The sequence below is a fragment of the Phoca vitulina genome, unplaced genomic scaffold, assembly GCF_004348235.1.
Source record: "Phoca vitulina isolate PV1807 unplaced genomic scaffold, GSC_HSeal_1.0 scaffold22, whole genome shotgun sequence".
Taxonomy (NCBI): domain Eukaryota; kingdom Metazoa; phylum Chordata; class Mammalia; order Carnivora; family Phocidae; genus Phoca; species Phoca vitulina.
The window spans coordinates 21,392,176-21,416,556 of record NW_022589725.1 but is presented as its reverse complement, the minus strand read 5'-3'; the positions used below and the strand labels follow the sequence as shown (position 1 = coordinate 21,416,556).

The following is a 24,381-nucleotide window of genomic DNA, read 5'->3' as shown; positions in this document are numbered from 1 at the left end:
GACCAACTGATTAAGTGCCCAGGAACCTGGCCATAACTTTCTTATCCTGTGAGGAAGAAGTCACATGGCTGAGATGACAAGAAGGGTACTTGAAGGCAAGCAGATATAGAACTGCAAAATCCTTAGACCCACGCACCTTATCATCTCTACTGAGGCACAGGGATGGTAAGAAAATTGTCTATGGAGATACAGCCAGTAGGAGGAAGGAGTAAGACTCTAGTTCACCTTCCTTAAATTAAATTCCTGGTGTTCTCCAACCATGCACTCAGATCTCCTACCTGCACTTTGCCCGTCCCCTCCTCCCAGACAATTTTCCACATAGCTACCAAAAGTAACTGTCTCCAAAATGTCTATCAGAGCACGTCAGTCTCCGCTTCCCATAACAACCAGAAAGAAATCCAAGCTCCTCGTCCTGGTTCTACACCCTTTATTCTCATACTTGAGTGTGCATCCATTTGTTCATCCTCTTGGATAGTTATGCTTCTCAATTCCCTTTCTGCTTAGTTTATTTTTAACTAAAACTTAGGCGATTTCTATTATAAGCAAAATGTTTCTTAGGTACTATGGAAGATATGATGATAAATGCCATTCTGATTTCAGGAAGAGAAACCACCTAAGTGCATCCACAAATGTAGCCCTTCTCTGGTGCTCTCTATGCCTGCGCCAGAGCCCACCCTCGCTTCCGGTGCCAGAAACCCCCATCTCACCTTACAGTCCTTATTTTCCTTCACCTTCTACACCCACTGGGTTAGAAAATCCTCTGATTCATTCCTATACCCAGCCTGTCCCCTTACTTCCCTCCATGGTGTGGACACTGTCCATGTGTAACTTCAACTCTTTCCCTCTAGCACCCTCCCCTCTGCCCCAGCTAGACAAGCCTCGCCCCCCCACCCACCCCACCCCAGTTCCACACCCATGCCCTTGAGCAAGTGGGCTCCTCCCTCATCTCAGCTATGTTTTGATCAGCTGGTTGACCATTCCATCAAGACTCAGCCCGAAGGGGGCCTGCTCTCTTAGGCATCCCTGGTCAGCCCCTCGCACCCGACACCCCTTCCAGCCTCTCATACCACAAGGAATATGACCGACCCACCACCTTCCTCATCACAACCTGACACTGGGGGAAAGCAGAGGCGTGAGGGTGGCAGGGCATCTAGGCCACATGCTGAGTTTCAAGATGAGACATCTGGACTTAATTTGTTGGATAACGAAGTGATCTCAACACATTTTTGGTTTTGCTTTAAATGTCCAATTCTAGTGGGGACTGGAGTTTGAAGAAAGTGAGATTTGTGGCAAGACAAGCAATTCCTGAACTAATATCCCCCAGGCACATGTAGTAATAGGTTCCTAGGATAAAAATTCCAAAATTAAACTCCATTGAACTCATTTCCCTACTTTTTCTCCACTCCCCCAGTCCAAATTTGAAATTATGTTATTTTTGGCTTGGTGATTGGCAATTTTAGGCTTTAAATAATAGATGTATGAGCCTCTATTCCACATACCATCAACTAACCATCAGCAATACCTCCCACTGAGAATATTAACCTTCTGGTCTTCCCTCTAATTCTCCATCCATTTCTACTTTCCAACACCTCCCTGCACTCCTACTGTGCATGGGTAAAATTAATTTTTCATTCGGTTTTGTCACTACATTAAATGTTTTGTCCACCTTTTAGATAAGTTGAAAGACTACGGGCACCTGGGTGGCTCAATGAGTTAAGCCTCTGCCTTCGGCTCAGGTCATGATCTCGGGGTCCTGGGATCGAGCTACACATCGGGAATCCCTGCTCAGCGGGAGTCTGCTTCTCCCTCTCCTTCTGCCCCTCCCCACCATATGTGCTTGCTCTCTCATGAGTGAGCATTCTCCCCCGCCAAATAAAATCTTAAAAAAAAAAGTTGAAAGACTAATAAATATTATGATTATTATTACCATCAGGGTGACTCTGTAAGCATCCTTCCCTGCAAATACAAGTAAAAGGCAAAATTCTCCTCTCTACTCTTTGAGCCTAATATCTGGACCCTGCCGGTACAAGTCAGTTTAAATGATCCAAAACTTGGGAAGATATAAAAAAAAAAAAAAAGGCAGTATATCTTCTTGACATTCTAAGGAAACACTGTCCAAGAGGCCTACCCAAGGAGGATTTATTTCTATAGAAGAATGTACTTTTGGTCGACCAACTAGTTACTATTTTTTAGGGCCCAGATTCTTTGCAGTTAGCTAGAACCGTTGCAAATGTTTTGTGTCCACAGAGATGCATGTGATTCGTGGCTGGTAGAAAAGACAACCAGGAGTTACAGTTTTATTGCCCTACAGGACAGCAACCAGCTCTGTAGCGAATTTTGTCAAAAACTTGCATCAGCTTTCCTCTCCTGACTATACATATTTGACCCTTAAACAGCATGGGTCCACTTAGATGTGGAGGGTTTTGTTTTTTGTTTTTGTTTTTGTTTTTTATAAATGCAGTACAGTACTGTAGATGGATTTTCCTTAGGCTTTTCCTAATAAGATTTTCTTTTCTGTAGCTTACTGGATTATAAGAATACAGTAGATAATATATATAACATACAAAATATGTGTTACTCAACTGTTTTGGTTATCAGTAAGGCTTCTGGTCAACAGTGGGCTATTAGCGGCTAAGTTTTGGAGGGGGTCAAAAGTGATATGTGGATTTTTCACTGCTCGGAGGTCAGGACCCCGCCCCCTCAGTTGTTCAAAGGTCAACTGTCCAACTCTCCCTCCAATGCTCTTAGAACTAGCTTTACTATCCTGCCGGTGTCCTCATAGAGGGGTTAAATAAATCTTGAAGCCAAAATACTTTCTATGAGGGTTGTGTTTTCAGTTGTTTTTTTTTTTTGAAAATTATATTTAGAAAATTCTTCACTTCACTGATGAACAGCCTGGGGTGTGTAGGCTGTCTGGGCCTTTCGGAGCTTCGCTGCATGGCCCTCCATTCGATTTCAGAGCCGCCCTGGAAAGAGGCAACGTCAGCCTGTCCCACTCGGCCCTACTTTAGGCTGGTCCTGATCCTGCACTTTGATATTCCACTGGGTCTGGTGACGGCAATAACTGTTTCCCTTGTCCTGGTAACAGCTGGAAGCACCTAAAGATTCCACCCAAGTGTGTGTTGGGGGAGGGGGCTGGGGGGTAGAGGGTGGAAGGAGCTAGGAGAAAGACCAAGGCTTTGCCAGAATAGGGGGCTCTACCCGGGCAGCTTGCCTCAGTTACAATAAAGTCCCATGGGTGAGAAAAAGGGGTGGCCCCCACCTGGGGATCTGGGACGTGGGAAGGACGGGGACCTGAGGTGAATCATCTACACAATACTTAAATCTCTGCTCTGGCTGCCACCAAGGAGAAATGGCTGAAGCAAACTGTAGATTCCCACCAAGTGAACTGAGAACTCTGTGTGTTGAGAAATCTGGTTGTAGTTTGAGCTTGTTGTTGAGAATGGTGCTGCCCAGTGAGACAGGCACTGGCCACACGCAGCTAGGTAAGTTTAAATTAAAATTAGAGTGAAAAACCCAGTTCCCTCAAGCCCACCAGGCACATTTCAAGCACCGGCCAGCCACACGTGGTTAACGGGCAGCACAGATCAGATCATCTTCATTAGGCAAAGCTCCACTGGTGACCACTTATCTAGAAGGATTATGCAAGGTTATGCAGAAGTGAAGGTCTCAGGAAAGTCTGGCTCCCTTTTTACTTCAAACTCTCGCTTCCAAAATGCTCAGGATGAAAAGGGACTAAAATTTTCTGTTTTGCTTGAGAGAAAGAAAAAAAAAATTTTTTTTTGTTTTTTAATTTGGAGAAGAGACATGTGGAAAAGAGGACATAGGTAAATTGGAAAAGGACGCTGAGGGGGAGATTAAAAAAAGAAGAGAAGAGAAGCTGGAACGTGCATCTCAGTGTAAGAGAGGGAGAAAGGAGAAGACAATGAGAGCCACTCCCTGGTCAGCCTGGCGAAGGAAATTTGTTCAGCACCATCTCTGATGTTTAATCTTGAAGTGAGTCCTGTTGTGTGCTCCAATCCTCCTCTGCTACCACCAAATCTTATGTGAACATCTATTTCATACAACACTCTTGTTCTGGGGATTTGATGATATATACAAAGGACTCAGAGAGCGAAACAAACCAGAGCGGGGAACAGTCCTCGGAACGGAGAGGTAAGAAGGCACTGAGGATATGAGTCATCACCAAGAAAATGTCAGCAGGTAGGAATGCTAGGAAAGACTGGGGAGGGCCCGGTGTAGCCAGGGCATAAGGTCTTCAGCCTTTTAATATGTTTTCAAAAGAAAGTCAGGAGACTGAGCTGGAGACATTTGGGTTGCAAGTGTTTTAAAAAAAATATTGCTATTTCTCGCCTTTGCAATAGAAAAATCTCTGCTTTAAAGACTGAATAACAAGCATCCTTTAGGAAAGAAAGTACATTTTGCATTTAAGTAACTTATAAATCAAGTAGAGTTAGATAAAAAGCAGATTTACAAGTGGCATGGGAATATAATCAGGGGCTATAATGCAAGCTGCTATGTTACAGTCTCTAAAAATGAGGCCTACCTCAAAAGCAATACAGAAATAATAAAATAATGCTTACATGCAGTTGCACTGATTACATTTATTGGCAAAATAACATATACTTTTAAAATAATGACTAGTAGGGGCGCCTGGGTGGCTCAGTCAGTTAAGCATCTGCCTTCCACTCAGGTCATGATCTCAGGGTCCAGGGATCGAGACCCACATCAGGCTCCCTGATCAGTGGGGAGTCTGCTTCTCCCTCTCTCTCTGCCCCTCCCCTGGCTTGTGCACTCTCTCTCTCTCTCTCTCAATAAACAAAATCTTAAAAAAAAAAAATAGCAACTAGTAAACACTTTTTCTGACCTAGTGCATGCTCACCCACAGCCTGACACCCTTCCTTGCCTTCTTTAAACACATACGTGGAACATACTTTAATATTTGGCTGATCCCTAAGGCCCTCATAATAATGTTAGTTGTCACATGGTGCTGAAGGCATTTATGCCTCTTTGTAAGTGGTCCCTTTGCTATGACGCTTTTGGGATGCTCAGGCTGTGTTTTCTTGAATTTCTGTTCCTCCCGCTTCCCATCACCTGTCATTTCCCACTGCTGTTCACACACACCATAGAAACAAACCTTTTCTGCTTGCATTTTGTTGCCTTTAATATTTTAGCAGCCATGGCTCCAAAGAACTGAATCTCACAGGACTGGGAAACGGTAATAAAAGTGGCCACGGTCCAGTTTCTAATACTGTGACTTTCTTGTTTGATACGTTGTTATGAAGAGAGGCATCTATTTTATTAAGTGAAAACTTGTTTTGCTTAAATCCTGTTATCACTTAAAGTTGAAAGCTGAGCTGGGTTGTATTCAACCCTTGTTCAAGATTTTGACCTCTACCTCATTTGCAGAGGAGCCTGGGTGAAAAGCAATTATCCTTAGAAGCCTACGCAAATCAGTGTTTTCTAAATATGAGTGAGTTGTGATGATTAATAGCTAAAGAAAATCATCCTGAGAAATAAAAATAATAACCTCTTGTTCATCAAACCACAGTTCACTTGATAAAGCATAAGAACAGTACTTTTTTCCTCTAATGTGTTTCTGCTTATATGACAGTAGTCAAGATACTCAGCCAGTGATTATATTTAATCTCTTCAAAATGACCTTCTCTGAATTATTAGAAGCCATGTAGTATTTATTTTTAAGTAATCCTGTAGCTTTCTGGTGCTTGGGATGCTGCCTGAGGAAACTGCCAAACTCTTGGACACTCTAGTAGATCCAGGGAATGATGTCCCACCAGCTCATAACCAAGGGTCAATGGTGATTACCTTGGTGACTCTAGTACCCAACCTGGACCTGGCTTACCTGGGAAAAACACTTGTAAGTGCTTCTAAGCCAGTCCCTGGCCTTCTGGGTAAAGTGGATAAAATCAGCCAACTGCAATAACTTACTTTGTATTAAACTTGACCTACATCAAATTGTTGATATTGGTCATTTTTTATTTAAAAGATGAAAACTGTCACATGATTTACCCTAATATTTTGAATCTATTGAGGTTCAGGTCCCCATACAGCTCTGGAAGATTATCAAGTACTCGCACCATTTCACTTATCAAGAAAAGGAACAAGCAATAGAACCAGACCGAGTTCGAAACATTTCTATCTAAAATACTCTGTAATGCTACATCTACAGTGAGTTTGGCAGTTCCAGGCATCCTGATAGTCCCCAGAGAGAGAAAGATAAGTAAAAGATGGTCTTTGACCTCAAGAAACTCAGAATACAGTAGAAGACATAAAAACAATAAATAAAATGCGAATGCAGTGTAGTATGTGCAAGGGTAGGTGAGTGGTGGCACAAAGAAGTTATCAATTCTTATTGAATGGTTCAAGGAAGGGGATCAAAGAGGTAGAGATTTCTCATCTGGGTTTTGAAGGATGAGCAGGAGTTCGTCAGTCAAATTAGGAGGAACAAGTGCATTTTAGGAAAAGAAAGCAGCATGTACAAAGCATGTAACAGAATAGTATCTTGGGGGAACTGCCAGGGAATTTTTATGGCTAAAGCAGAGGGTGTGTGTAGGAAACTGGTGGGAAATGAGGTTGCGCTATTAGGCAGGAGCCAAATCAAGGAAGGCCTTGTATTTCACTTTATCCCGCAATACGGAGTCATGGAATCCTTTGAAATAGAGAAAAGCAAGTCCTGATTTAGATTTTCAAAAGATTACAATCACTACTTGGGAAGAGAGAAAAAAAGAACAAACAAAAAAAGACTAAGAGAAAACTGCCAAAGAATTAATAGTGGTTGCCTCCAGCAGGCGAAATATTTTCTGTGTCTTCTCATAGCAGAGTGAGGCTAGCTGTTCCTTCAGGGAAGGAGCCAAGCTTGTCCTATAAACAGCTGTCACTTCAATATTTTAATTCAGTACAAGGAATAGTGACCACACTGGGACCCATCCTTTGCCTTTCTCAATTTTATTTACTTACAAAGCAACTTTGGTATAAATCTAGAGGGTATTAGGAAACACATTTGGAAAAACCAAGTGGACAAGTACTGAGTCATGTCAGTCCACAGACCTCATGAAAAGGCCCGATGATCCAAACCTCTGAGTGGGCCACCACAATCGGCCACCACATACATTCCAGCGATTTCGAGGGGAACCAATTCTGACTGGAGATGATGTCTTAGCAAGTTGTACATTTCACTTTGCCTCAGAGGCGACAGTCTCCTCACCCTCCCTTGCCCAATCCACCTGAAACTCAAGTACAATCCAAGAAATACGATGCATTTACAATGCTGATGAGGTTTCAACTCACTGACCTAAACTTTCCCAATAGATTGGTGGCCCCAAGCCCCTGCTCTATAGAAAGTCTGGAGCCAATGCCGCCTTGCAAAGGGCACAAATAATAAATGATAGAAACCCCGGGCATGCAAAGCTTTCATCCAACTGTTCTGTACGAATGAAACCAGCAAAGCAAACAACTAGCACAAAGTCCAATCACTATTCCATTTATAACAAATACAAAGTTTTATGTAGAAAGCCTGCCAAAAGCACTTCGTTAGGCAAAAACTGTTACTACATGAAACTCATCTGTAAAACCAGGGTAATAATAGCAACAACCTTATAAGGTTGTTGTGAAGAATTGAACAAATAATACACACAAGTGCTTAGAAAACTGTCTGGCACACAGTGAGCACTCAATAATTTATAGCCTCATTATCGTGATTATATCTGCACACAGTAAGTGCTCAATAAATTACAGTATCATTATCATTATTATATCTCATAACTTGCCTCTTTCCAACTATTCCAACTTATAAATCTCAAAGATGTTATTTATGTCAAAGACTATTTACTCAATACTGTAATTAAAATGAAATAATTATAAGAATGTTTTGAGAGAGAAGATTAATAACACTTCTTTACCTCTTCATATCTGTCAAAAACGGCTCCTTCTTGCAAAAAGGAAGGAACTTCCTTCTGCCAGTTAAATTCATAAGGTTTCGCCATGATTACACTCAAGACCTAAACAACGAAAAAGAACATCTCATTAGCGTGCAAAATTTAAAAACAAGCGAAGATCAAAAGTTATTCACTTTATATTTATGCATTTGCAAAAGCTCTTCTTCAGATGCGTAGAATAAGCCCATAAATTGTCTCTTTCTTCTTCGTTCCTTCATCCGATTCCAACTTCCCTTCTCCTTGTCTCTAAACCTAGGGAAACACAGTTGGCCCTTGAACAACACGGGTTTGACACGGGTCCACTTATAGGGGCATTTTTTTTTTTTTTAATAAATATAGCATAATACTTAAATGTATTTTCTCTTTCTTAGGATTTTCTTTTTTTTTTTTTTTTTAAAGATTTTTTATTTATTTATTTGAGAGAGAGAGAATGAGAGAGAGCAAGCACATGAGAGGGGGGAGGGTCAGAGGGAGAAGCAGACTCCCTGCCGAGCAGGGAGCCCGATGCAGGACTCGATCCAGGGACTCCAGGATCATGACCTGAGCCGAAGGCAGTCGCTTAACCAACTGAGCCATCCAGGCGCCCCTTTCTCAGGATTTTCTTAACATTTTCTTTTCTCAAGCTCACTTTATTGTAGAAATACAGTATATACTACATATAATATACAAAATATGTGTAACCAACTGTTTATGTTATCGGTAAGACTTCCGGTCAACAGTAAGCTATTAGTAGTTAAGTTCTGGTGGAGTCGAAAGTTATATGTGAATTTTTGATCACATGGAAAGTCAGAGCTCCTATAACTCCCACGTTGTTCAAGGGTCAACTGTAATATCCATAGCAAGGTGATCGACCAGAGGTGATCATTTGGGAAGCTTCCCCTCCCTCTTCAAATCATATAAGATAATAAGATACATATTTTAATCTGATGGCAACAGAAAAAAGAATCCACAAACCTGACCCTCTTTACAGGAGGGGCCTGCTGCAAAGGGTGGGTCGTTCTACAAGCCTACACTATGAGCCTAAAGGGGGACGCATGGACAGTGGAGTCCACTGGTTGTTGGGTTGCAGAATCAAGTAGGAATAACTGGTATTTTTTATTGCTCTTGGTTCTCTCCAAAGCCCTCTCACCCCTTCCTCACATGGGCCCCTCAGGGAACTGCAAAAGGTCTGCTTTCTAGCATGGGCAGCATATGACACTGAAAGAGAGCATGGGCATTCTTCAGGGTGGCTGCCTGCACTCAGGAAGAAGTGGGCACTCCTTCTACCCACACTTCTTAGCATTATGCACCATGGTGTACCTGTAGTAGTTGCAAGCAGGACATTTTCAATGAAAAGGTCAGCATCCAACAAAGAATTACCGAATATTTAAGCGATGCCAAGAACATGGAAGATGGACACCAAACCCAGTAAGCAGGACTGACACCCGAGAAAACAGAGTTAACAGGACCGATAGAACCTGACTTTGGCTTACGTGTGGCTAGTAAGTGTGGGAGGAAACATTGCATTCAGTTCCAAAAATATAATTAACTAGAAATTTCAAAGTGATTGTTGAAATTAAACTCTTAACAGGTAAGCTGAATTATAAAGAGAACTCAGATGAAGGGCTGAGCCAAGGGATTCTCAGAGAACACAACACAAAAAGAAAGCACAATGGAAAAATTTAGAGAGGTGGGAAATGGAAGCCAAGGGTTCAACCATGACCCAACAGAACAGCTTCTTCTATTAGAAGGCAAGAAAGCAGAGCCAATGGAAGGACTAATCAAAGCAATGGTGGAAGAACACTTCTGAAATCTGGATATTTGCATATTCAGATTTGAGTCCTCAGTGTGAATACCTGAGTCCTCATTTGAAAAAAATCCACTAATGCAAGCAGTATAAATGGTGGGGGGCGGAGGGGAGATACACACACCTAAACATACCTTTGGGGGACACTGAGACAAAAGACATGAAGAGAAGTTACAAAATTCCTCAGAGATGCACAGAAAGAAGACAATTCAGAGGTGAATGACAAGCAGATGGAAATCAGGCATACTGTCCGCAATACTGCAACCTCAAAAGCCTGAGGGGCAATAATTTTGGACTTGAAATTGTGTCCAATCAACTAATAGCTTAATGTCTAGGAGAAAATAGAGGTATTTATGGACTTGCAAGTTATAAGAAAGATTTAATGACCTACTCTGAAAGATTTAAGGTGTTACATGCTCTGTCAAGAAGAAAAATAAATGTAGAAAAGGGATAGAGGAAATAATGCAGACATAATGAAAGAAGAAGAAAAAAAGAAATCCGCTCTGAAGTTTTACTTACTATCCAAAAAAAAAAAAAAAGATAAAGAAATTATAATAATTTCGCTCCCAAATTGCTGATTAGTTGTGGCAACTGACGTGGTGAGAGGAAAGAAGTACGGACCAAAGGGAGGTCAACCATTTTGGGAGTGGAATATCGGTATTTAAGACTCTAGACACTGGCAGAAAAATAGAAGTTTAAGGGGCATCTGGGTGGCTCAGTTGGTTAAGCGACTGCCTTCAGCTCAGGTCATGATCCTGGGGTCCTGGGATCGAGCCCTGCATCTGGGCTTCCTGCTCAGCGGGGACCATGCTTCTCCCTCTACCCCTACCCCCCTTCTTGTGATCTCTCTCTCTCTCATGCACTCTAATAAATAAAATGTTAAAAAAAAATAGAAGTTTAAGAATTTAAGAATTTTCCTAGAGGAAATTAAAAATGGAAAGTAAAACCTGTGCACTATTAGAGGGGGAAAACAGAACAAAGAAACATGGGTCCCCTTTAAAAAGAAAACAGATGAGGGGAGGGAGGGGAAAAAGAACACACTATAAATGGAAAACACCAAATAAAATGACAACATATCCCTAGCTATAATACATATGAGTTGGCTAAATTCACTTATAAAAAGAAAAGACAGAGGCTTTGACAGTAGGTAACATTATAGTTGTTTACCAGAAATATTTATTAAAAAATGACACAGGAAGTTCGAAAATGAAGGTATGAAAAAAAAAATGATCTAATAGACACATACTAGGAAGGAAAGCAAACAGGGGTCCACAGTAATGTAGCAGACAAAACAGATTCAGGGAAAACAGCAAGAGACAGTGACAAATCATATTAGGAAAAGGGATGATCACAATTATTTAACAGTCATTAACATTAAAGCATGTGAGTACATAGCATCAGAACATATACTGAAAAACTGGTAAATTACAAAGAAATTTGGCAAAGTCACAAACATATTAGGAGACAATGAATGATTCTCAGAAATTAATGGAACGAGACAAAAATGTAAGGATATTGAGGATTTGAATATCACACTGACTAGTTTAATCAAAACAGTTTAGATGACTTAAACACATTACTGAATTTAGACATGCCCCTGCCTCTTTCTTTACATATATGCATATATAAAATATATACATATATAATATTGAATCCTGAGTATAATAGATAATATATTATTATTATATATTTTCTTCACTCCCTCTTTGTATTCCAGGTACCCCCCACACACATATAATAATCTCAGAATCTAATCATAATTGGGCCATAGAGGAAACCTCAGCATTTTTCAAAAGGCAGAAATTAAGGTGGCCATGCTCATTGGCTCCAACTAGGCCAACTTACAAATTAATGAGTGCGCAAAAAATCTATACGCATACAAGTTCAATATAAACATACACAGACTTCTAAATAATTCTTCAGTAAAGCAAAATAGTCAAAGCAAAAATTATAAATTTCTTAGAAATGAAAGGTGGGAGCACTGTACATCGAAACCTAGGTATGTAATATATAGCCAAAAATTGTTTAAAAATGATCAGTAAAAGTTAATTGCTTTCTGAATATTCACATATGAGATAAGCATTTGGCAAGTGTTGGGGAGAGAGAAGGATGGGGAAGGAAGAGGATGAGGAAGATGTATAAACTCACAATGTGCATGATGACAAGGAGGTGTAATTACAAACAGAAGAAAAACATGACAGAATACTATGTTTAATTTTAACCAAAATATCTAAACACCTAAATAAATTGGATGGGTTTTTCAAAGTTAAAATAAATTTGACTCAGAAAAAAAAAAAAAAAAAAAAAAAAATTTAAAGGGTTTTTAAAAATAAAAAAAAATTTAAAAAAAAAAAAAAAAAAAAAAAAAGAGAATACTTAAATTGAACAGTGACTTTGGAAGAAATTGAAAAAAAATAAAATAAAATATTAGACCCAACATAGGTTTATAGGTGAGTTCTACCAAATTTTCAAGGAAAAGGCAAATCCTACATACCTAACATTTTTCCAGGACATAGGAAAAAATAAGTTACTACCTGACTCATTCCACAAGTCCCATGATCGGGTTCTGACAAGGACACCATAAGGTAGGTTAACAAAACACCAAGCAATGTTAGAGTTCAATTCTCACAGAGAAAAAGTTCTAGCAATATGAGCAAATCTATCCCAGAAAGCTGCTAAAAGAAGATGAACTTAACCTAAATGTGAAAGGTCTCTAACACATACCATTAAATAAAAATAGGAAACCACAGAATGATATATGAACAATGTGATACCGTTTATCTCCATACACAGCTACAGAATAATAACAATGTAATACCACCTATGTAAACACACAGACATGAGAAAAACCTATATATTTCTTTAGGTACATAAATGTGTATATAGATAAATTATTAAAACATTTGGAAATTTATGGGGCACATGGGTGGCTCAGTTGGTTATTAAGCATCAGACTCTGGGTTTTTGCTCAGGTCATGATCTCAGGGTTGGGATATCGAGTCTGGTGTTGGGCTCCATACTGCTGAGCATGAAGCCTGCTTGGGATTCTCTCTCTCTCCCTCTGCCCCTCCCCCCTGCTAACATACTCTCACGCTCATGTGCTCTCCCCACCCCCCAAAAAAGGAGTTTATGACCCTATCTACTTCTGGGGAAGAAATAAAGATTGGGGCTGAAAATCAAGGTATCTTAATGTTATCTTTGTGATGCACATTTTTATTATAGGAATGTATTCCTGCATGTATGCGCTGTGAGGAATTCTTTTAATTTTTTTATTGTTATGTTAATCCCCATACATTACATCATTAGTTTTAGATATAGTGTTCCATGATTCATTGTTTGTGCATAACACCCAGTGCTCCATGCAGAACGTGCCCTCCTCAATACCCATCACCAGGCTAACCCATCCTCCCACCCCCCTCCCCTCTAGAACCCTCAGTTTGTTTTTCAGAGTCCATCGTCTCTCATGGTTCTTCTCCCCCTCCGATTTCCCCCCCTTCATTCTTCCCCTCCTGCTACATTCTTCTTCTTCTTTTTTTCTTTCTTAACATATATTGCATTATTTGTTTCAGAGGTACAGATCTGAGATTCAACAGTCTTGCACAATGCGCTGTGAGGAATTCTTAATCGCAGGAAACAAACTGAGGGTTGCTGGAGTGGGGGGGGTGGTGGGAGGGATGGGGTGGCTGGGTGATAGACATTGGGGAGGGTATATGCTATGGTGAGCGCTGTGAATTGTGTAAGACTGTTGAATCACAGACCTGTACCTCTGAAACAAATAATACATTATATGTTAAAAAAAAAAAAAAGAAGAAGAAGAAGAAGATAGTAGGAAGGGAAAAATGAAGGGGGGGAAATCGGAGGGGGAGATGAACCATGAGAGACTATGGACTCTGAGAAACAAACTGAGGGTTCTAGAGGGGAGGGGGGTAGGAGGATGTGTTAGCCTGGTGATGGGTATTGGGGAGGGCACGTTCTGCATGGAGCACTGGGTGTTATACGCAAACAATGAATCATGGAACACTACATCAAAAACTAATGATGTAATGTATGGTGATTAACATAACATAATAAAAAAAAAGAATGCAAATTTCAAAGAGAAAAAAAAAAGTTGAAATCCTACAGATAGGCAGATGTGTTATTCTTTAGTCCCAAACAATTTTAAACAGCAGAAGAATGTATTAAGTCATGTTTCAAGGCAGCTTCCTCACAACGGCAACCATTGCTGTTCGAAGGAGGAACTACTCCATTACTCACTACTGACCATGCTAAAAGCAGGCGAAAGCATGAAGGGCATCCTAACCAGCCCAGCTGAGGTTAATCAGCACCAAGGCTTCCCATGGAAAGCCAAGATGAGTCAGGCGGCAGATAGTTCGAGAAGGGAGAGGTGTTTCATCCCAGTCCACATCTCTGTATCCCCAATACTGACTGTCGTTGGGTCTCTCTTCCTAACTCTCTCTGTTCCTATCAGTTTGTCTTTCTCTCTGTCTTTCCAGGTCTTTTTCTCAGTGTCTGTATTGGAGAGACAGACACATACACACAGCCCGTTCACCCAAGGTGGGTTAGAAGCCAGCTTCTGGTACAATGCTGTGCATTCATGCTTTCTATGCCATAAAACAGATCTGCAGAGCAAAATAGACCTGTCAGGCTATCACGGATGTGTTAGTCAGTTATCTGTAATGAGAATAACCACCTACAGAGAACTAAGTGATAGCACTGAAGACAGATGAGAGAGCTAAACGGTGGCCTCCCCGGTTGTCCAGACTTCAGAAATCAGCGGGTAAAACACCTCTCCTTTGCAGAATTTTGTGTTCTATGATTTTTCACTCCTGCCAACCACCCCTTTTAATATTTCCCTTTGATTTTATTTAAAAGAAAACAGCAATGACAGGCTTCTGATATGAAATGTTCATATCGAAAATGAAAAGAAAGCTTCTATCAACTTGCATCATCTTTCATTGTTTTAACTGGTTCTCCCAGGATCTTTTCAGCAAAAGGACACACAACACGATCCCCAGTACACAATGTGTCTTAGATTTCACTATTATCTTTACCACTAAAATATTCATCTCTACCTTGGGCACAAATTTCATCACAATGGTCTCATTATGGGATGGACTTAGGTGGGGGCTAATGGAAAGAGGGTACTCTTGACCTCAATCTCTAAAGAGATCTGCAGTGGAGGTCGTAGCTCATTTCATGGCTTACTTTTTCAGAGCTTTGGGGTTCTGAACAATGTAAGTGGCATTTTCACAAAATGACACCAGGGTATCCTGAATCTCAACTTTGAACTGGTGTGTGGGGGCTGTTCTTTGCATTGCCCCGGAAATACGTTCTTGGGTCCAGACTTACAAGACCACCTATCCTAGATATGCTGGATCAATTCTGAAGTCAACTCTGCCCATCCCACACTGCCTCCCCAGACAGTTGGGTCAAAACTTCGGTGAAGTTTTTTGGTGAAGAATTTTTTGATTCTGGACACATGCCTCATGTTCTGGTAGAGAGTGAACAAGGAGAAGTACATGAAATCAGGTATATTTAAGGTCCTGGTAGGCTGGATAATGCGCCCCCCCTGCCCAAAGATATCCACATCCAAATCTCTGAAATCTGAGTGTTACCTTACATGGCAAAAAAGAACTCTGTAGATGTGATTAAGTTAAGGGTCTCGAGATGGGGAGATCATCTTGGATTATCCAAGTGGGCCCTAACTGCAATCATCGTAAGTGTCCTCATAAAAGGGAGGCAGAGGGAGATTTGACACAGACAGAAGAAGTTGAAGCAATGTGACCAAAGAGGCAGAGACTGGAGAGATGCCACCACAAGCCAAGGAGTGTTGGCAGCCACAAAGAGTTGAAAGAGTCAAGGGATGGATTCTCCCCTCTCGCCTGGAGGGAGATAGCCCCACAAACACCTTCATTTCAAACTTCTGGCCTCCAGAACTGTGAGAGAATAAATTTCTGTTGTTTTCAGCCACAAGTTTGTGGTAATTTTTTGTTGTTGTTTTTAACAGCCCGAAGAAAGGAGTAAAGATATTTCTACAGTATATCTTTCCCAGGATCCAAATGTCTTTTAACAATTTTGCACCTCCACAATAAATATAAACTTTAAATATACCTTGCAGCTTCCCCCAAACCAACCCAAGACAGTCTCCATTTATTTTTTCTCTTTGTGAACAAATGAATCCGTTGGAAAAATCACTTGCTTCCACATGGTAACATATAGTTTTGAAGCAAACAAAAATGCACTGTGGCTCACATTTGAATTTCCTTTAGTGTAACTTTTATCTTCTACCTTCAACCTTATGACAAAAATGTTCCAGAAAAAAATTAATCCCTTTCCTATCCAACCATACAAATCCCATTAAACTAAATAACCCATGGCCTTAGGCGACCCCATGATGAGAACAACTAAGGTTGTCTTCCAGAACACAGAGGGCTGGGATAAAATTTCCACCGATTTAACGTGAATTAGTTGATTATCAAACATATTTCAATGTCTTGCTCTTCAATCTTTAAATAAGATACCCTTATATTCCTAAAACATCTACATTGGATCACCCAGAGCTTTGAATAAATGGCTTCTCTTCAAGGGAGAACCTAATTTGACACTGATATATTGCATCATTAATAAAAATTTTCCCCATTTGCTAAAAATACCTCCTTTTTCATCAAGCCATTAAGTAGCCTTTTCTAAAAGCACATAAAGTGTGCAAGATTATGAAAATGATAATACGCAATGCTGTTGAAGGTTGGGGGTAAGTGCATTCTTGTACAGTTTGGAGAAAATGAATTTTGCAATCCACTTCTATAGCCTTGAAACATCCATACATGCACATTTTTTACAACACAAAAAGATTAGCAAAACATATACCAAAACACAAGATATACAAGTAGTATATCTCAGTGATAGAATTTTAGGTGATATTTTAATACTTTCTGTGTGTTTTAAAATACTTACAGGGACTGTAATTTTTATATTCAGGAAAAAATGTTCTCTAAAGAGAAGATGCCATTAAAAATCTTAATTTCATATAAATAAATTTTTAAATAATGTCCATGTTTTCCGCCAGAAATCCTGGCAAGAACAAAGAGCAGGAAGAAAGAAACTAATAAAACTATAAAATGTTCTCCTTTTCAAGATTTAAAATCTTGACTGTACATTGGGAGCCTTCACACACACCGATTATGACTGGTTCCTAGGAAGAGTTACTTAATAATACTGATTAATGGGGCACCCGTGTAGCTCAGTCTGTTAGGCATCTGCCTTCGGCTGGGGTCATGATCTCAGGGTCCTGGGATCAAGCCCCACATCGGGCTCCCTCCTCAGTGGGGAGTCTGCTTCTCCCTCTCCCATTCCCCCTGCTTGTGCCTCTCTCTCGCTGTCAAATAAATAAATAAAATCTTTAAAAAATAATAATAATGATTAAAATTTGGGTATTAACTCTAAAGTCTCTACCGTACTTATCCTTGGGAGCAAAATAGATTATGGTCGTGCTTGATTTAGTCTTTAATGAACTCTGAACCACAAAGAAACCTAAGGCCTCTGCCATGATAAATCTATAAAATTTACCATAAATATGTAACAAATTTTTTATCAATAAAGCACCACCTGGTTTAAAATAATTTCCTGGCATTTATAAAACACACACACTTTATAGAAATAAAATGAGAACGGCAAACATCTGCTTTTTGTCTCTATCTTCCCCTCAACATTAGTAAGAGGCAGATGTAACTTTCTTAAAATTTAATAATTGTAGAAGAGATGAATAAAAATATTATGAATTTGCCTTTATAAATTTATTAGGGGATACCTATGATCATATTATTGGCTTTATTACATAAGAATTTTATAAAACATCTAGAAGATGTTTGGTTATCAGGACTATTTAGTACCAGCTTAATTTGAATATAATGAATAATTGCTAACATATAATTCAGTCTGTAATGATCAATTTGCAAAGAAATCAGAATATGACAAAGTATATAGTTTTCCAAGGAAAGAACTGGTTTGTTTCAGAAGATTGTTTGGATATTGGTTGTTTGCCTACAATAATTCCCTTGAAAAGGACATCTAAGTTCATGTGTCAACCCTTCAAGAGCCTCTTAAATACAGTGAGGGCTGAAACTGTATTAAAAGTAGTTGTCTATGGGTGCCTGGGTGGCTCAGTCAGTTAAGTGTCTGCCTTTGGTTCAGGTCATGATCCCAGGGTCCTGGGAAGGAGCCCCATGTCCAGCTCCATGCTCAGTGGGGAGTCTACTTCTCCCTTTCCCCCACCCCACTTGTGTTCTAATAAATAAATAAAATCTTTGAATGAATGAATGAATGAATGAATGAAGTTGTCTATGACTGGGATCCTCTGACCTGATGATGCCTTGCTACTCGCCTCTTGCCTCACAGTTAATTCCCACTAAAGGGATCAGCAGACACCCAGCTTTAGGGAGCGATACTGGTGGATGAGGCTGACAGCAGTGGGGGCCTATCTGCTTATGATGTCCTCTGAGGTTTCTGACTCCTAAATGTTTAGTGAGTCCCTGGCTTACCAGTATTTTGATCTTCCAGAAACAAAAGATGTAACTTGCATATTAATGATTTTTACAGTAGTGAATTACAGACATGACTTCTAAAAATAAATTTTTGTTTAATAGGATGCAAGATAAATCGACTTTTAGAATTTGAAAATATATAGTGTGAGGTAAGAACCTGGGGAAAGGGATACATAAATTAACTTCATGTAGTAACAAATCTGTTTTAGGGGGACTTTTCTTTTTTTTTTTTTTCTTTATATATAAAAATTCTGCAAAGTAAAGACATTTTATTTCTTTTGTGCCTCTGAAATAGAGTACCTATTTTTACTGACTAAGGGGTTACAACAAAACAGCAAAAGTTGTTTTATTACTACTGAGTATGTAAGTTAAACACAGTTAAACCATCAGCCCTGAGAATTATAACAGTCCTGAGAAAACAATTAGGCAAACCTGAAATACTTGTAAGCAAGGACGGGGCTTTTTTTTTTTTCTCCCTCTCTCACAAGTGGAAGAATTGTCACTATTTTCAAGACCAGAACTAACAATATTCGGTGGTGCGTCTAGTTTACCAGGACAAAAACAACTTCTCCCTTAGTAGCAGGTATTAGTCACACACCACAACGTCTGAAGAGAGTTCAGCCCTTCTCATTCCCATAAGGAGGACTCTGATAAGGTCTGAGGAATAGAAAACAAAACTGCAAAAACTGTACTGACGGAGTAAGTACATTAAGTACATTTCGATGGAGCTCAAATTATACATAAATTATACAAATCACGGTCTCTCTTGGATCTTGTTTCAGGGTGTTCTTGATTGTGCAGCTAAGACAGTAGTCTGTAGTTTTGTTCTTGGAGAGCCCAGGGGTTCCAGGGTGGGGACTATGAGAATGTGGGCTTGGATTGATCTCTCCCTCACTCTTAGTTTCTTCTTAACTAGAACATTCTTTGAGCTACTGACGATAATACCTGAATAGCCAAGGTGGGGACTCCAGGCAGGAGCACAGGGAAAAGACCAGAGAAGGCTTAAGTCCCGTGGGCTTGCCTAGATCAGTGGTTCTCAGAGTGTGGTACTCAGACAGTAAATATCACCTGGGAATTGATTACGAATGCAAAATTTCAGGCCTCACACCCAGACCTTCTGAATCAGAAACTCTGGGGTGTGGGCCAAAACTCCATGGTGTGTCCAGCAGGCCAGGTGATTCTGACATCAGGTAAAGTTTGAGAACAACTGCCTTTGATCAAGTCTTCATCAAAAAGTAAAAGGTGAAGAAAACAAAAAAAGGAAGGGAAAAGGATCTTTCGCTCTTCATCTATGGCCCAGACTAGCTCACGGGGAGAGAGACCTACTAGGCATTTGGGACTAAAGCTCAGGTGAGAAATAAAGATAGTCCATTTGTCTAGAATGCACACTCGTCTCAGGAAGGCCATGGAAAATCAAGGATATGGAAATTCTGGGTCCTGGTACTTACTGCTCCACCAAGATCAAGAGTAGATACCAAAGTGGCCCCAAGTAAATGGATAATTTCCTCCACCAGTTCTTTCAAGCTCATCCTTATGGGTTAAGGCTGAAGAAACCAGCTTAGGGTGACAGGTGACTTGAAGAAAGCAAACAAAGGGTGACATACCCAAAACCCCAACACATCAGCTATTTAATCTACAATGTAGACAGTACAGTCACTTACCAAGTAACTTTAAACACTTCCTTCTCCTGGCCCAGACCTTTATGGTCCCTGATAACTACAAACTACAAATGCTAATATTTCTCCTAAGAACTTAAAAAAAAAATTGGGGAACTAAAGATTCGCATAGCAAACTCAATCTTTAAGAAGCTGCAATTAAACCAAACTGCTGAGGAGAAAGAGCACATTAAAACATGAGGGTTCTAGAAGAAACATGCCCTCAGAGGCAATGAAAAGCAGCAGCATCTCAAAAGACACTCAAAAAGTATCACTTTGCCATTTACATTCTTCTCTGGATTTATCAGACTTGATTCACTGCCCCAAATATACTGAGCCTTTTGCATTTTTTTCTTCCCTTTCCATTCCTGAACCTCTCTTTTAAACTTGGTTAGTTCTGCTCATCCTCTAGGTATCCTCAAGAGAAACTTGAGGTACCACTCCTGTATCTTCACTTAAACTCTCTGTACTTCCCTCTTTGTAGAGCTCACCCTGTTACATTGTAAGCAGTTGCTATTTATCTGTATCTTCACTGTAGGAGGAACTCTGGGAAGGCCAGTTTTGTTTGCTATTACAGATCTTCCTTGACTTATGATGGGATTACATCCCCACAAACCCACCCTAAGTTGAAAATATCCTACGTGGAAAATGCATTTAATATACTCAACCTACTGAACTTCACAGCTTAGTCTGGCCTACCTTAAACCTGCTCAGAACAGTTAACATGAGCTGCAGTTGGGCAGAATCAGCTAACATAAAGCCTATCTGATAATAAAGCGTTGAATCTCTCATGTGATTTATTGAGCATTGTACTAAAAGTGAAAACCAGAAGGGCTGTATGAGTACAGAATGGTTCTGAGTGTATCGGTTGTTTACCCCCGTGATGGTGTGGTTGCCTAGGAGCTGTGGCTCACGCCACTGTCCAGCAGCACAAGAGAGCATTATATTGCATAGCACTAGCCCGGGGAAAAGAGCAAAATTCAAATTTTGCAGTACAGTTTCTGCTAAACGCGTATCATCTTCACAGCGCCGTAAAGTAGAAAAATCCTAAGTTGAACCATCCTAAGTTGAAGACCATCTGTAGAGTGAGGGCACTCAGTAAATATAGGATGAATGAATGAATGTTCTATGGAAGAGCTCCCAACCAAGACTAAAAGCAGCCAGGGACAATAAGCTCTTCCCCCGTTACCCAAATGCGCATGTCAGTCCCACTTTTGTGTACACCCACCCTTTCCTCCAAGATCCTAAAATGCTGTTCCCAGGCTCCTGTTTCCAACTCAGACCCTGCTGCTCCTCTCTCCCCCCAGGTCCCCCTTGGCGCCTGACTGAAACTCAGCCTGTGGAATGTTTCCACTCCTCACCTGGTCCTGCAGCTGGTTGGTCCCACGCATCACTTCTTCATTGACTGTACATCCCAACCCCCACGTCTGCTGTGTCCCACCCTTGAGCTCGGACCTCTGACCACTGAAACCCCTTGAGGACGAGTCAGATTGGCACCTGATCCTGAAAGGTGGGAACACACCCTAGACATGCCCTCATGGGGTGTGTGGCTTTCTTTTCCATAGAGACTGCCTCTTCAGTGGAGACCCACCGGACTGCTCATAAGGTCCTCTTCCCTTGTGCCAGCCCTCCATACTTTGCCCTTCATTTGCCCTTGAACTGGCTCTACCACAATTAATAGGCAAAACATCACCAACATGAATCATACATGTCAAGAGAGAAAGCTCTCTTTAGAGGCTTGATTTAGCCTTAATTATCTGAATATTTCAAAGGAAAGATATTTATTTTATCTTTGCTTGAATAATCTATCTGAATGGTGCCTCAGGCATGTGTATGGGATAAGTTTGATGACTGCAAGACAGGACTTCACAAAAACAGGGAAACTGCTTGGGACTAGGAGCAGGCACAAATTCAAGGGCTTGAGAAATCCTTTATTTTAAAAACGATTTTCTTATTAAAATAAACACATACAGACAACGGGCTCTTAAATTTAATCAAGATTCCTGATATTTAAGTGTTCTCCAAGCAAATTTATAAATAGGCCTTTGCTATTATTACACAGGAATCATAAGAAGAGGATAAAGTATAAGGCGACGTATTGGAACTGAGTCCAGACCATAAAAGGAGAAAATATTTTTCCTTAGGTTTTGAGCTAAAAGGTATCCAAATTTAAGTTTTTTTTTTTTTTAAGATTTTATTTATTTATTTGACAGACAGACACAGCGAGAGAGGGAACACAGCAGAGGGAGTGGGAAAGCAGGCTTTGTGCTGAGCAGGGAGCCCAATGCGGGGCTCGATCCCAGGACGATGGGATCATGAACAGAGCTGAAGGCAGATGCTTAACGACCGGGCCATGCAGGTGCCCCCAAATTTGTTTTTCTATGTTCATACACGTACCCCACAACCTGAAAATAACCTGTGGGCAAAGAGATGTAATCTCTATAAACTCAAGTCTCACACAAATTTAATGATTTCCTTACATGTTCAAAACTGCTTCACCTCTGTTCTTGAAATGCCTAAACTAAGGACAGAGATGGAACTCATCAAGATAGGGAGGAAAAAAAGACCTGGAATTTGAGGTTTTACAAGGTTGATATTTTTTTTCTATTTGTGCAAATGCTTTGAAAAATCCACAAACTTTTCTCCCTTGTTTTTTATGCAATTTTTATACAATTAGTCTGATAGGAAAAAGAAGCAAAATCTTTAACCTCAGTTCATTTGTGGAAGAAATGTTATCTTTTCAGGTTTTTTAAAAAATTTTTTCCAGATGTGGCATCATAATGAATCATGATTTCCAATGAGGCAGAGAATTTACTGTGTGTTGGCTTATGTAAGCGAGAGGGTACATAAACACTAGGTGTACATCCTACAGGGCCCCTGGGGGGCTCAGTCAGTAAAGCATGCCACTCTTGATCTCAGGGTCGTGAGTTCAAGCCCTACGATGAGCGTAGAGCTTACTAAAAAAACAAACAAACTAGGTGTACATATTAGAATATACATTGTCTTTGACTTTGTCTGATAGACCATCAGGAGACCGAACACTTCATGTTTCACCATCATTTGCCTAAGAAATACCAGCACCAGTATTCACACCCTTTGAAATAGGTCTTACAATGGACATTAGAAAAGTGAATTGCGACGATCCAAATTTTATGGTTAAGTAATTTGGCCATGCCCTAAAAACAATAGGTCTGACTTTAATTATTTATTGCACTGTTTCCAAAATTAATATTAAACTAATAAGACTTGTACAGCCTGCTGGAATGGAAGGGGGGGGGGCAGTCGGAATGGATGAACTGGATTCCAGTCCCAGCTCTCTCCCAACTTGCTGTGGTTCCTGGAGAAAGACCCTTAAGCTCTGGGAGCCTTAAGTTTCCTTGTCTGTAAAAATCAGAGGCTGAAGCAGTAATTTTTTGGATCCCTTCTAGCTCCAGGTGGTTTGATTAAAAATTATTTGGGCTTCAAATAAATGTAGATGTTGTTTAAAAACCCTATGTGCCCTTCCTGAAATAGATTTTATTTCCTAAAATTAAAGCCACATTCAGATGGCTCCAAGTAAGATTAGAAACAATGCATTACTATTGTGTACTGAAGAGCAGCTGACAAGGTAATGACATGGTGACATTTCTAGAACAGCTCTTCAGTAGCAAAGCAGACTTTCAAGATGCCAAATGCTTGCCCAATTCTGGTAAGGTCAACAGCCCTCAAATAATTGCTCCTTTCATACGATGTGTGCTTTTACTGGATTATTTTAAAATGTGTTTGCTTCCATTGCTTATATAGAAACTGAAAAACATCCCTCACTCTCACAAAGCCTGGAGGCAATGGGAAGGATATCAGAGGTCAGAGAAGTCGGATGTGAAGCAATTCCCAAGGGTTCATGTCGTATTTTATTTTAGCAAATGTCTCCAGATTCTAATTCAGGCCATATCAGCAGGCTGGGAAAAAAGAGCAAAAACAGAGCTTCTTGAATGAAATTCCCTGCCCCTTTGTTGGATAAACCCATGGATCCCCCCACCCCATGTCAGCACTAACAAGAAAAATTGCTGAAAATCGCTTGGGTCCTTGTGTCTGCAATCAATTATTTTGTTTCTTCAGGGGTAAAGTTTGACCCAGCATATTTTAAAATGCTACAAGATTGCAGGCAAGTTTCAAAGACATCAGGAAGAAGTCAATGGCCTGACCCGGGGACTAGGAGAATGACATTCTCATTAGGCCAGAGAAGGGAACTTCCTGAAATAATGAGGAATGAACGTGGCTCCTGTTATCACTCAGCTCTGAATGCAAGTGCTGGGGGCTCATGCCGAGGGGCACACAGCTCTCCCAATAAGGGCACCTGACATTTATGTGATAGTTACATTTTACCCAATATTTTCACAAACTCTAAGTTGGAAGCCATGACTCAGCTGCAAAATGTGGAAAGCAGGGCTCGGAAAGCTTAGACT

At 40.3% G+C, this 24,381-nt stretch overlaps 1 protein-coding gene across 7 annotated transcripts in view; it reads right to left on the bottom strand.

Moving 5' to 3' along the window:
* The window catches only part of PLCB4 (phospholipase C beta 4), a 407,515-nt gene that overhangs the window by 153,049 nt on the left and 230,085 nt on the right, over nt 1-24,381 (bottom strand). For 5 of the 7 annotated variants that reach the window (XM_032419441.1, XM_032419443.1, XM_032419444.1 and 2 more), the window contains one exon: nt 7,920-8,018. In XM_032419441.1, the coding sequence (XP_032275332.1) occupies nt 7,920-8,003 (84 nt within the window). In that variant the 5' untranslated portion in view covers nt 8,004-8,018. Of the gene's footprint in view, nt 1-7,919; nt 8,019-24,381 lie in introns of those variants that run through there. The other 2 variants (XM_032419446.1, XM_032419447.1) reach the window with 1 other exon arrangement.